General features: G+C 52.2%; 2 protein-coding genes across 3 annotated transcripts in view; one reads left to right on the top strand and one right to left on the bottom strand.

Moving 5' to 3' along the window:
- Positions 1-1,746: 1,746 nt before the first annotated feature.
- LOC147362837 (uncharacterized) lies at positions 1,747-3,134 on the bottom strand (the record flags this gene model as incomplete). The annotated part of the gene is made up of 3 exons (XM_086328375.1): positions 1,747-1,786; positions 2,090-2,277; positions 2,352-3,134. Coding segments are annotated over 3 exons (1,011 nt in total), but the record flags the coding sequence as incomplete, so codon positions are not given.
- ADCY3 (adenylate cyclase 3) overlaps positions 2,809-14,266 on the top strand; it is an 83,976-nt gene continuing 72,518 nt past the window's right edge. Inside the window, exons 1-2 of one of the 2 annotated variants that reach the window (XM_086325846.1) lie at positions 2,809-2,947; positions 3,423-4,259. In XM_086325846.1, coding sequence (XP_086181972.1) covers positions 3,585-4,259 — 675 coding nt within the window. In that variant the 5' untranslated portion in view covers positions 2,809-2,947; positions 3,423-3,584. The remainder of the gene's footprint in view (positions 2,948-3,422; positions 4,260-14,266) is intronic. The other variant, XM_086325847.1, reaches the window with a different exon arrangement.

Raw genomic sequence — 14,266 nt, 5'->3', positions numbered from 1 at the left:
AGATGCAGATTCAGTCCCTGGGTTGGGAAGATACCCTGGAGGAGGGAGGGCAACCCATTCCAGTATTCTTGCCGAGAATCCCATGGACAGGGGAGCCTAGCTGGCTACAGTCCATAGGGTCGCACAGAGTCAAACACGATTAAAGCAAGAGCATAAGCACTTGGTTAAACATAAAAAACGTGCCTCCTTTAACATTGTGTAACGATTCAAAATTCAGAAAACTAAGATCATGGCATCTGGTCCCATCACTTCATGGCAAATAGATGGGGAAATAGTGGAAACAGTGACAGACTATTTTGGGGGGCTCCAAAAGCACTGCAGATTTTGACTGCAGCCATGAAATTAAAAGACGCTTACTCCTTGGAAGAAAAGTTCTAACCAATCTAGACAGCATATTAAAAAGCAGAGACATTACTTTGCCAACAAAGGTCTGTCTTCCAGTAGTCATGAATGGATGTGAGAGTTGGACCATAAAGAAAGCTGAGTGCCAAAGAATTGATGCTTTTGAACTGTGGTGTTGGAGAAGACTCAACAGTCCCTTGGACAGCAAGGAGATCCAACCAGTCAATCCTAAAGGAAATCATTTCTGAATATTCATTGGAAGGACTGATCTTGAAGCTGAAACTCCAATACTTTGACCACCTGATGCGAAGAACTGATTCGTTTGAAAAGACCCTGATGCTGGGAAAGATTGAAGGCGGGAGAAGAAGGGGACGACAGAGGATGAAATGGTTGGATGGCATCACCGACTCAATGGACATGAGTTTGAGTAAGCTTCCGAAGTTGGTGATGGACAGGTGTGCTGCAGTCCATGGGGTTGCAGAGAGTTGGACACAACTGAGCGACTGAACTGAACGATTCAAAATAAATATTTGAATTCCAACGGGGGGAAATGCTGCTTTATTGAAACTGTTGTTTGCTGTTTAGTCACTTCAGTCTTGTCTACTCTTCTGTGACCCTGTGGACTGTAGCCTGCCAGGCTTCTGTCCTTGGGATTCTCTGGGCAATAAGGGAGTGGGTTGCCATTTCCTTCTCCAGAGGATCTTCCTGACCCAGGGATTATTGAAATTACCCTCCTCCTAATTTGATGTCATATTTCTCATCTTTGGAAGCAAACCCTGACAGGTTTGAGCTGAGGTTAGTAGTTTTTTGTAGTTAGTATGAGAAACAGACAGAAAAAACTGTGATAGGATCGAGTCTCTAACTAATCTACCCCCTGAGGTTCTGCAAAGGGCCCTCACAGATGATCTCAAGAGATCCAGGAGTCACCTTCATCCAGGGCCTGGAGGGCTGGGTTCCTCTCTTCTCTTACCCAGTTCTGCTTTCCCCAGGAAGACCACCCTGAAAGGGCTGGCGTCCTCAGCAACTCCCTTCCTCCTCCCTCCACATAGTCTCTTGTGTTTCAAAACAACTTACCTCCCTTCTCCCCCTTTATCTAAATTCCTAAAGCCTGTGGTTGATCTTGACAAGACGTTTTGTCAAATCCGAGGAAAGTAATTTATACTAAGGTGAAAGAGACTGGTGGCTTCCCTGGTGGCTCAGAGGTTAAAGCATCTGCCTCTGATGCGGGAGACCTGGGTTCGATCCCTGGGTCAGGAAGATTCCCCTGGAGAAGGAAATGGCAACCCACTCCAGTATTCTTGCCTGGAGAATCCCATGGACGGAGGAGCCTGGTGGGCTACAGTCCACGGGGTCGCAAAGAGTCGGACAGGACTGAGCGACTTAACTTTCAAGAGACTGATAGACTTAACCATTCAAAGGAGCATCTTCGTTCTTAACAGCGTTCCTACATTCAAAAAACGCCTCAAACAGGTGGAATGTGCACAAGAGACCGTTTTGAAGCAGGGTCTCTCTCAATTCCACGTGCCTCCTGGGCCACTCCTACCCTCTTCCTTCAAGAATCGGGCTCAGTTGCGGGCCCTTCTGCGGCAAGCTTAGGCCGGCGTTTGGGCTGCCAGGGTGGGCGGGGACACAGGCCTGGCGCGCCGGGCAGGGGAGACGTCCCCAAACCTCAGCCCCCTCCTCTCCGAGCCCGGAAGGAAGCCGCGGTAGAGGAGGGGGCGCCCGGGATGCCCCGAGTGTGCCTCACCTGCGGGAGGGCACGTCCCGGGCTTTTATCTTCCGAGACCGGGCCTGCGGGGGGAAGGCCCTGACTAGCCCATCCTTCCTGCCGCCGCCCACCCCGAGCTTCCACGCAGCGATTGCCGCCCGGTCCCGGAGCGTGGGGCCGCGGGGGCCTCTGCAACTCGCCCCCGCGCTCCTCCTCCTGCCCCCGCACTGGGTCGGGGTCCCGAGCGGAGCACCTCCCCCCGGCACCTCCCCTGCCCCCCACTCCCGCCCCAGCTCCTGACCCGCTCGCCGAGAGGGCGGCGACTGCTGGGAGGGAGGGGCGCCGCCCGCCTCCCGGGGCCTGGAGCGCGCGTGGCCCCGGAGCCGCCAGCGCCGCGCGGGGACTCACTGTGCAGCGCGCCCGGGCTCGGCTGGCTCCGCTCGGCGCGCGGGCGGGGCAGAGGATGCTGGCGGGCTTCCCCGGCCTCGGCCCGCGCTCCCGCCGCCAAGGGCCCCCGGTGCGCCCCTAGCCGCGCTGCCGCCGCCGCCACCGCGACCACTGCGGGGCCAGAGGGAGGGCGCCGGGCCCGCGAGCCGCAGCCCAAGAGGCTGGCGCCCCCGGATTTTCTAGCCGCCGCCGCCTCCTCTTTTCTCCAGCGGCCGGGCGCCTGTGGATGCTGAAGGGCAGCCCTGCGCCTTTCCCGGCCTGACGGCGGGAGGGTCGCGCGCCCCGGCGAGGGGACCGGGGACCGCGGCGCTAGCGGGGCGGCGCGGCTCCGTGGAGAGCAGCCCCCGGGCGCGCCAAGCCCTCCTGTCCCCTCCCGCTGCACGCGTGACCCGGCCTCGCAGCCCGCGAGGGGACTGGCCCGGGCCACGCGGTTCTCGAGTTCCCTCACAGGTAAGCGCAGGGGCAGGGCCTGCCTTCCGGAGCAGACAGTGCCCGGAGATGGGGAGCCCCAGGGGCAAAGGGCTGGCTGGGAAGGGAAGTAAACAGAGAAAGATTCAGGAATCCCCCAGGCTGGCGCTGGTTTCTTGGAGCATGTTTTATACTCACATTCTAAGACTTGGGCCTGGAGGCGACTTAGATGAGATCAGGGGGGTGCGAGAGACTGAGATGACACGGAGAGAGACCAGGGATGGTGGAGAGGTAGCCAGGCCCGTCCACAGCCGGAGACAGGAAGCAGAGTGTTTGGGTGGACAAGACTAAGTATGTGTGTGGTCGGGTGGCGGCCGTGAGCGTTGGGGTGGCGGGAGAAAGGCCTCGGTTTTGGAGCCTCTGGCAGCAAGGATTCTTCCCGGAGGGCTAGGGCAGGTCGTGGAGAAAGCTCGGGTAGGAAGGAAGAGGGGCTTCTACTCAGTGATGTCCTTTTAAGTTCCAGATGGTCAGCACTCCCTGGGCCCTGGAATCCCGCTCTGCGTTCCTGCCCGAAGTGGCCCCAGGTCTCCGAGAGTCCCGGTAGGTGGCCCGTGCCAGAGCGCTTCCTCTGCTCTACGGCCGGCTTCTCCGGAGCCAGTAGAAGCAGATACCAGCCAGGATGCCGAGGACCCAGGGCTTCTCCGAGCCCGAGTACTCCGCGGAGTACTCGGCCGAGTACTCTGTCAGCCTGCCTTCGGACCCTGACCGCGGGGTGGGCCGGACCCATGAAATCTCTGTCCGGAACTCGGGGTCGTGCCTCTGCTTGCCTCGCTTCATGCGGCTGACCTTCGTACCAGAGTCCTTGGAGAACCTGTACCAGACCTACTTCAAGAGGCAGCGCCACGAGACCCTGCTGGTGCTGGTGGTCTTCGCGGCCCTCTTCGACTGCTATGTGGTGGTCATGTGCGCTGTGGTCTTCTCTGGCGACAAGCTGGCCCCCCTGGCCGTGGCTGGGGTCGGGCTGGTGTTGGACATCATCCTTTTCGTGCTCTGCAAAAAGGGGCTGCTCCCCAACCGGGTCACTCGGAGAGTGGTGCCCTACCTGCTGTGGCTGCTGATATCAGCCCAGGTCTTCTCCTACCTGGGCCTGAACTTCTCCCGTGCCCACGCGGCCAGCGACACGGTGGGCTGGCAGGCCTTCTTCGTCTTCTCCTTCTTCATCACGCTGCCGCTCAGCCTCAGCCCCATTGTCATCATCTCCGTGGTCTCCTGCGTCGTGCACACACTCGTCTTGGGGGTCACTGTGGCCCAGCAGCAGCAGGATGGGCTGAAGGGAGTGCAGTTGCTGAGGGAGGTGAGTCCCGCCTTTTGACCCGGCCAATGACTTCCCTCCCCAGCGGCTCTCAGCTGAGGGTACCTGTTTCGGACGGTGGGTGGTCTGGGGGTCTCATCTACGTGTGTAGGAAGGACCACCTCTCTCTCAACCCCTGGCTTCGCAGGAGCACTGGTCTGTGGCTTGAGGGATCAGAGGATTTCCGGACATTGGCCACTCTGTCAACCCACGCCCAGCCTGAGTGGGTGGCCGGAAGGGCCTGGGCCTGATCTCAAGTGAGGCAGCCTTGTCTTTGTCACTGACCCCTGCCGGGAAGGACTCTTGTGGGGAAAGAGGGCTCCCCTGGCTTCTGGCCTCTTAACTTGGCATTGAGTGGCTTCAGCAAGAGGCTGACTGTGTGGACTCAGTGTGCCTCTGCCCAGTGGGGACGGTGTTTGCCTGCCTAACGCTGCTGTTATCAAGATGAAAGGTTGTGGGTGACCTCAAAGAACAAGATGTGAAGGACTGTGTGGTTGTCACAGATCCCACTTCTGCTGCTGAGAGCTCAGGGTGCTTGAGCGCTCAGATGATGGAGTGGTGGTCTCCCCCCGGGAGCCGTGGTGCAGGGATGCAGACGGGGACAGGGTAGCCAGCCACGGTGAGGGAGGGTCTGCTGGTTCTGGAGGAAGCCTTCTGCTGGAAGGGGCGGAAGTTTGGCTTCAACTTAATAGTCTGTGCTCCCCACTGGATGCCAAGACCCTGGGTAGGTGCTGAGGGGCTGCGGAGATATGATGCCTGGCCTTCTGAGCTGGGTCACCTATGGGGCGATGGGGGTTCTGTAGGGCTGAGAGTCTATGAATTCCACAGCTGTGTATCCTACTCGCTACTTTTTCCTCATTTTGTGTATGAGCCCAGAGATGGAGAGTGACCTCTCTCAGTCCACACAGCTAGGTATGGCAGTGGGTAGCTGCAATGTCCGTGTCCAGATTCCCATTTCAGGACTCTTCCTTCTATGTCACACCACCACCCCCATCTCAGCCAGAATCTCCTGGGATGTGGGGCTGAGTCTCCAAGGGCACAGCAGTGCTGGTGGTCGATGCAAGCACCCTGTGGGGCCGCCCCGTTGCCTCCCTCTTGGTTAGAGGAAAACACAGGTTTTTTCCTCTGTTTTAACTTTTCCCCCGGTCTTGGACCAAGATTCTTCCTGTTTTCCCATTCTGGATCATGCAGTCATCTCACAGAAGCTTTGTACCTTGATTCTGCAGGGGCCCAGCCCTGGGCTGGTGTGCATGGATTCATGCAGGCACACTAGAAGGTCCCTTTTCCTCCCAAGGCCCTGTTCATAAAAGGGTGACAGCCTGCCATACCCCTAATGACTTCCAAGTTGGCGAACTTCAAGTTGTGCCCTTGCCAGCTGAGGGTCCTGCTGGAAGCTATCTGGGCAAGAATGGTGAGAGGCATTCCTTTTGGGAATCAGTGAAAAGCACAGCTTGCGGGCAGATCGGTGGGCATAGCAGCCCTTGGGGCCTGGGATCAAACTCTGAACGCTTTCCTTTATCTAACCAGTCACTTCTAGCTCTTTCCTCTTTGCCGGGGTCCCTGGACCCCATGAATTTCCAGTATGCTTCGCTGCCTATGAAGGAGGCAAATCAGACATTCTCCACATTGGAGCCCAGAGGGTGAATACTTGATTGCTGATGTCTTTGGGGCGCTAAGAAACAGAAACTCCAAAAGATTAGGAAACAGGAAAAAAAAAAGAGAGAAAATAAGTAAATCAAGAATAGCAGTTGTTAGCGTCCCAGGAGAGCATGACCTTGACATGGAAGTAGTGCCTTGGATACAGCTTTGGGACTAGAAGGGGAGAGAGACGGGGCTCCCAGGGTCTGTTTGGGAGCCTGAGATAGAATGCAGGAGGCCCCAGCCTTCAGTGGGCTGTGTTCCAGAACTTTCTGAGTCACTTGTTTGGGACTAATATGACTTTTTGAAAAGGTGCCTGCATTCCCAGGCCCACCCACCAAAGTCTTAAGTCATAGGGGCCCTGCATTCAGTTTCTAGGAGCACGATGGAGCCCTGAGGGGGCCCCCTGCGGCCCCCTGCTGCTGTGGGGAGAACACCTGGACACCTCCCCCTAACAGCCTTGGGATGAAGCTCACCTGCCTGCTGCTCCTCTGGGCCCCTGAAGCCCCCTGGGATGGGGTGCCAGCATAGAAGAGGGCAGGGCTGGAGGACAGGGATATGAGGACCAGGCAGCCAGACCTCCTTCCCCCCGACAGTCCGAGTAACACCGGGCGCTTCCTTGCGTCACTTTCTCCTGCCCACAGACTCCTTTTGCTTTGTCTTCTGCCATCACCTGTTGGCTCCAGCCAGGGACTCTCTCCTGGGTTGGTGGGGGGTGAACTCAGTTTCGCAGTTAGAAGTAGACACTGGGTTTCTGGGGCTTTGTGAGTGCCAGCAGCACCAAAGGAATGTTCCCAATGCCTGAGTGTGCTTCCTCTGGCCCTTCATCCCCACAAACCCGTACTTGAGTCTGGGGTGGGAGGAGATAGAAGGACATGGGGCCTTGGAGTAGCCTGAAGTATCAGAGGCAAGCCACCCAGCCTATGCTGCCTGGCTCTTCTCATGGAGGCAGGCTGGTTGGGGATCCGGCAGGAAGAGCAGGTGGAGTCAGGGGCTGTGGGATGGGGTGACACTGGGGCTTCATTTATTAGTGGGTGAGTGGCTTTGACTGAGCAACAAGTATGGGCCTTGCAGCTTGCAGGTCTGGGACTGAAGAGAGTCAGATAATGATGTCAGAGGCTGTGGTGAAGGAGAGCACAGTGTGGGGCTGGGGAGGGAGAAGCAAACTGGCTTTCCCCACATCCCTCCCCTTGCCTGGGTCCTGGCCCAGCTTGCCTTTTACTGCCCCATCTGTGAGCTGACGAAGCAGAGAAGGGGTCAAGGGCAGGGCCAGGCAGCTGCTGATGGGTGAGAACGAAGGGGAAGATGGGGCGGGAAGAAGATGCAGCCAAGATGGGGAACATTCCTGTGGCCAGTGGCTGCTCCCAAGGCCCTCACATGTGGCCGCAGACATCTGTTAGCTTCTGAGAGGGTCCTTAAAAAATGAGTCTGGCAAATTAGGGGTGAGGAACCCCTGAGAAATATTTTACAGCTTTATTTCCTAGCAAAGAGGCTATTCAGGAGCAAAACTCTCTCATGGAATTAATAGCCTGTTAAGACCTTTATTCACAAATTAGAGCATGATGGAGCCGTGGATGTGTGATTCCTTTCACACCTACAAATTACATAGCAGATCATCCACCTAGTGAATGCGCATTTGGCTCTGGGAGGCTGGAGGGAGCTCATGCTGCAGATGTCCTGTGTATAGGCTGGAACTCAGGTTCACACACATCATCTCAACTGATCTTGGGTGTTACTGGCTCCATTTTACAGATGAGAAAAGTGAGGCTTGGGAGGATGAGAGAAGGGAGGAGGACTGGTAACTAGGGAGGGATAACTGGTTGGAAGGGGATGAAGGGTGAGGGGCAGGGGGCATCCCTGAAAGCCTCTTTTTCTCTGCGACCTCTTTCCTGCGTCCTTGGCTGTCCCCTGATGCCTTTGCTATAAGCAGCGTTGAAGAACAGGGCCAAGAGGTGGGAGGCCCTAAAATATCACAGGGAGCACCCCTCTGTTTCCCCCTGGGAATTGGATGTAAAGAGGGGAGAAGCCTGTGACAGAATGTTCCTGGTGGAGGCGTGGCCAGGAGTTCATGAGAAGTGAATGCAGGGAGCAGGAACAGGAGCTGGATGGGGATGTGAGGGGACATAGCCTGGGGCTTGCAGCCTCAGAGATAGGTGTGTGTGTCTATGTGTGTGTGTGTGTAGGTTTGTGTGTGTGTCAGACAGACAGGTATCTGTGTGTGTGTGAGTGACAGACAGACAGACTGGAAGTGGGCAACAGCAACCCAGCTCTTGGCTCCTTGCAGCAGTCGAGAGGTGTGTGTGTGTGTGTGTGTGTGTGTGCGCGCATGTGTGCGTGTGTGTGAGTGACAGACAGGTATGTGTGAGTGACAGACAGACAGACTGGGAGTAGGTCTCTTGTCCCATTGGCCCTGGGCTCTGCCCCCATCCCACAGTGGGACAGATGGCTCATCCTCCACAAGTGTCTATTCAGGCATCATGTAGGAACTGGAATACCAAGGAAACACATAGGACGGGACCGGGAGGCCACTGACCCCAACTGCCTGGGGGAAAGAATGGTCAGTTATTGAACATGTAACAGCTTTGCAGAAAGTTTCCTCTCAGTCCCTTCCCCTGGCTGCATTTTTCTGGGGCCTTTTCCTGTCCTTAAAGAAAGAAAGTGAAGATGCTCAGTCATGTCTGACTCTTTGCAGCCCCATGGACTGTAGCCTGCCAGGCTCCTCTGTCCATGGGATTTCCCAGGCAAGAATACTGGAGTGGGTTGCCATTTCCTCCTCTAAGGGATCCAACCTGAGTCTCCTGCATCGGCAGGTGGGTTTTTTTACCCCTGAGCCACCTGGGAAGCCCCAATTGGGTCCTCCAACCCTGAATAAACACTTGGCCACCCCCTGTCTGACCTGTGCCCTCATGAACACATGCACTCGTGATCTACTTCCGTGGGTACCATCCTGACCGACACTCAGATTTTGAACTCAAAGATAACCCCCAGGTACAGACCCAGTGAACCTGGGGGATGGACAGGGTATTCACGTTTACTGAGCTCTTGCAGTGTTTCAGTTGAGCATATTCCAGCAAGAGGCAGATCGTATTTTTGCGTTACAGATGAGGACACTGAAATATGTGAGTGAAATGGCTCATCCAGGGCTACATAGCAAGCGGAGGAGCAGGATATGAACCTGGCCAGTGGAATTCCAGAGTTCCTTCTCTTCTGCCATCATAAAAGAACCCCTTAGATCTTCCCCGAGAATCTGTTGAGATACAGTTCCAACAGGATGGGGTCCTCAGTTTCTTCACCCACAAGTATCAGAAGGAGCAACGCAGAGGATGAGGAGGTGTTTCTGGGGGCAGACATATTGCTGCTTATGGAGAGGCCGAGCTGTCTGGGCGTTGCAGCCGATAGTCTGTATACACCTTCCTGGCTGGAGGAGGCATTGTTCTATTACAGGACCTTATATAACCCATGTCTATAATCATGACCCCCACTTCAAGAAAACATTAGGTTACATTTAGTGTAAAGTCTAATACTGCATTCTAAAAACATTTTTTATCAGAAATGGATAAGAACAAGTTTGGATGAATAAGGATTACATTTTGGCTCTCTAGAAAGTTCACTAATGTGGGGTTGCCTGTTTCTCAGTGGCCTTACTATACATGTCAGTAAAGAATCTGCCTGCAATGCAGGAGACCTGAGTTCAATTCCTGGATCTGGAGGATCCCCTGGAGAAGGAAATGGCAACCCATTCCAGCCTGGAGAATCCCATGGACAGAGGAGCCTGGCAGGCCATAGTCCATGAGGTCACAAGAATCAGACATGACTTTGCGACTAACCCCCACCACCATCCCTTCATTTACTCTGTGTTTCAGTTATCCGTGGTTATATAACATAACCTCAAACTTGGTGCCTTAAAACAGTAACAGTTTATTTAATCTCATGATTCTCTGTGCTCAGCTGGGTGCTGCCCTGCTTCCCATGCACTGGCCAAGGCCACTCACTTGGCTGCCTGGACTGTTTCTTTCAGCAGCAGCATTCAGCTGACAGCTATGCTGGCAGAGCCTAACAAGGTCTTACACACATGCCTGGAGCCTTGGAGCTTCTCTAAGTGACCCTTCCAAGTGGTTAGCTTGGGCTTCTTCACAGCATGATGGTAGTTATCAGAGATTTTAAAGGCTAGACCCATCACTATTGGTCAAAGCAAGTCACAAGGGGTAACCCAGGTGCAGGATAAGGGGAAATTGGTTCTACCCCTTGATGTGAGAGTGATATGTACATATGAGGAAGGAAGGAATGGAGGGCTGCCGTCTTCTGAGGCTTTTTACTAAACCAGGGGGTGCATGAGGGATGTTGGGGGAAAGAGATGAAGAGAGCCATGAGTCTGGGTGGGGTACCTTAGGATGCTTCAGAAGTTAGAAGTGTGGTCTGCAGTATAGTTATTTCTCTGTATCCGTGGATGTGAAACTTACACATACGGAGAGCAGACTGTCTTCGTTGTACTGTGCCACTTTATGTTAATATATGGCCTTGTTATTCGTGACAGTCCCTGGAACCAGTCTTCTGCAGATACTGTATATAACTTTTTGAAGGTATTGATTCTCTATGAGACCCAACACATCATTTCTAAGATACTCAAAGTTAAAAACTGCCTTGCATATGAAAAGATGATAGCTCATGGTTCGTCTGCCTGGGATTTGCCTTATGTTCTGAAGAAGAATTTGTTCTCTTTTTCAAAAACACATACTCGCCCTGTCCAGGGCACTGTCCGGGGTGGAGGAGGGCACACTGCCTCCAGTCACGACCCCAGCACCAATCCTGGCCCTTTCTCTCCACATATCAGCTAGATGGGCAGCCTGGTTTGTATTCCTTTCTCAGGAGGTGGAAATTTGCTTGTGCGCATCCATCAGAAACACGTCCAGTTTGTCTCTCTTAGCAGATTGTCATTTACCCCAGGGAGAGTAAGGCCATTAGTACAGCCCCTTGTGGTGCCTTGGTCCTGACTCTCCCTCTATACATGTGTGTTGAATAAATACATTCCTGCTTTGCTTTTATCTTTATTTCATTCCTCATCAACTCTGAGAGTTTGATAAATATTTGGTTAGATCCAGGCTAGGGAAACGTTCTGATGTTAATTTAAGTGATTTGAAAATGACATTTTTAAAGCAAGACTTATAACTCTTCGGGAGTGCTAGTCTGTACTTCCTTACCACTTGTTAATAAATTTTTTTTTCTTGTCTAGGGAAAAAGCAGCAATAGAAAAGGGTTTTAGGGGCCCAGAAAATGAGTCATTGATATCCTGTTGGCCTAGTTCTAATCTTGACCTTGGGCAAAAATGATTTGCATAAGATCGTGTAGAAGAATGAATGAGCAGAGTTGGAGCTCTCACCATCCCAGCCCACCTTCCTGCTAGTTCCTCTAGTCTGAAGAGAAACTATATTTCCTGTGTCACTTACCAAGCATCATTCTAGGCAGGAGTATACAAAGAATGAGTGAAAGTCATCCCTTGGCATCAGGGAGCTCCCAGGTTGTGGTATAAGTCTGTTAGTGAAAGAGACCCTGCCTCAGGAAACAGAGGAAGGCTTCCTAAGAGCTCACTGTTGAGCTGGGTTTTGAAGGATAAGTAGGAGTTTACCAGGGGGAGCAGCGGGAACAGGGCTTTCTGATCAGAGTCATAGGAGATTCTAACTTGCTTTGGATTGGTGAGAATTCTGTGTGACAGGAGCAGGAGTGGGTGGCAGGAGCTAGAGATACAGGTATAGAGAAGCTAAGCAGTGGAAGGGCTAAGGAATTTGGGCTTTATTCCTCTAATGATGAGGCTTCATGGAAGGAATTTTGGCTTTTTCCTCTAATGATGAGGCTTCATTGAAGAAGGAGACAGACAGGATCTGATTTGTATTTAATAGAATCCTTCTGGTGGACTTGAGTAAGGTTGAAACTGTTTAGGAGGCTATTAAAGTAGTCCAGGCATGATACCATGAAGGCCACTCACCAAGATGGAATCAGAGGATGGAGAAGATGAGTTCAGGCTCAAGTGCCTGTGGGATATCCAGGTGGAACTATCAGATTATTCAGTGGATCGTTATTGAACACCTTCTGTATACCAGGCCCTGGGCTTAAGATCTGGCGCTTAGAAGAGAGGTCATGGGTTCTAGATTTGGGGATCATCAGCCTTTAAGTGGTACCCAAAACCATAGGGAGGATGAGGGGTTGCCTAAGGACAGTGTGTAGAATCAGAAAGGAAGAGGGCTTAGGACCAAACACTAGGAAGCAGCCTTGTTGGGGGACAGTCCCCCACATGGAACACCCATGCCCAGTGTTCTTTTGCATTGGAGAAGCTTTAGACAAGCCATGGTGAAGTAGGGCTGGGATGTCAGGTGGGGGACTGCTCACGGGAGTGTTTGTCACCTGTTGGGGATGGGGGATAGGTCTGTAAGGGCACTTTATAAATTGTAAAGCACCTTGAGAATGCTAGCTGTTTATTTCTTTATTGAACCTAATCTTGACAGACCATCTCTGATCTTTGATCTATGAATGAATCAGACCAGGTTTATTCATCATCATTTTCCTCATCACTCTTCTGTGTAACCAACTGGCTCTTTCCCCCTCCTTGTGAAAGGATTATTTTAAGGAGTGTTTTTAATTATAAAATGCCGTCTAATATTGCAGAAACTTTGGAAATGAGAGAAATTTATTGCAGTCCTATAATAATGAATTTTGTGTGTGTGTCTTTCTAGTCCTTCCTTTCTAGAAATTTTTACAAAGCTGTATGCATTACTCTCTACTTAGTCAGCTTTATAGCACAGACTTTTTTCTGTTTTAAATTAGTGTTTACAATCATCATTTTTAATGGCTGCATAATATGATGTCGGCTAAATGTACCATAATTAATTCAACTGTTCCTTTTCTGTAGGACATTTGGTTACTCTAACTTTATTAATTTTATTTATTTATCATCTCATTTTCATTTGATTATTATTATTATTATGTATATGTAATACCAGCAGGCCCGGTGCCTCTCTCCTTTCCCCTCCTGGCTGTTTTGTGTCTGATGTATCTTCCTTCCTCAGATTACATTTTCAGCCGTTGCTTCCAGCAGAATTCCTCTTTGTGGTTCCTAAGAAGTTTGCTTTGAATAATGATGAAACCTTTTCCTGTTCCTCTCTTCAAGAGCCCTTTCTTTGCTGTAAACAAGCTGTAAACATAAAAGAAAAGGACACGTTTCAGAAGAAATCCCATACCACGCTTTACCCCATTCGAAATCCCAGTGTGTGCAGACTGGATTTGAACGCTTGCAAGATTCCGTGGTCATGGGTTGTTGTTCCCATGTCCTTTGAGGACTGGTCCCCATGAAATGGGGCCAGCTGAGTCAGAGCTGGCAGTGTAAGGCTGGGAGCTGCCTGCCCAGGCCAGGGTTGGGCTCAGGGCTGCCCCTGGAGCCCCCAGAAGGCTGAGTTTTTCACCCAAGGGGGCTGGGCAGTGGGGAATTGATCCCCATGGGCCACATTCTTAAGAGACTGACCAATAAACCCAAGGCTAAGTCACCAACCTGCTGATGGTAGGTGGACCTAAGCATTCTCGAAGGATGGTAACACCCTGTCTGGTACAAGTTTACTACCAATTCCTAAGAAACCAGATCAGTCACTTCCTGAAGGGGAATCTGAGCAAGGAGCATTGCCAGGTGCTGAAGTGGATCATCCTCCCAGGCTGGGGCTGGGAGTCCCCCTGCTACCCCCCGGGGCCCGTTTCCCAGTAATGGGCGATGCTGTCAGCTAGACGCAGCCTCCCCCAGATTGCAAGAAAAGTGCCACAATTTCTCACTCGTCAGCTCTCTGTTTTCTAAACTCCTACACGTGATTACAGCTCACCTTTCATTGTGCTGCATCAAGCACTCTGGAAAACAGAGGAGTCCCCCCTTCCCTAAACTGGGGCCACAGTTGTTACATGGCCTGTCTCTGGGACAGATCTGGGACGTTGCCCCTTTATGTCAGTAAAGGGTCCTACGTAGGATGGTTACTTTAGCTGAGCCACCATTTTTCTTGTTGTTGTCTAAGAAACGAAATGCATACTTTGCAGATGAAGTTCCCTATGAGGACAAAAAATTCTGTACTTTGTAAAAAAAAAATAAATAAATGTATTTGTTCGGCTGTGCCAGGCCTTAGCTGTGGCATAAGGGTCTTTACTTGTGGCATGTGGGGTCTAGTTCCTTGACCTGGGATCGAGCCTGGGCCCAATGCGTTGGGAGTGCAGTCACAGTCACTAGACCACCAGGGTAGTCCCAAGGATTCTGTACTTTTGATGCAAGGCTGTTTGTTTGCATCACGGCCACGGCCTTTCACTTAATATCTTTTTTCTTTATTCCCTCTTTTTGGAGGATCACTTAA

Source organism: Bos grunniens, chromosome 11 (genome assembly GCF_055505025.1).
Source record: "Bos grunniens cultivar Pamir isolate PY7600 chromosome 11, Bosgru_T2T1.0, whole genome shotgun sequence".
Classification (NCBI taxonomy): domain Eukaryota; kingdom Metazoa; phylum Chordata; class Mammalia; order Artiodactyla; family Bovidae; genus Bos; species Bos grunniens.
Note: the sequence above shows the minus strand (reverse complement) of the source record. Positions and strands in the feature narration are given on the sequence as shown.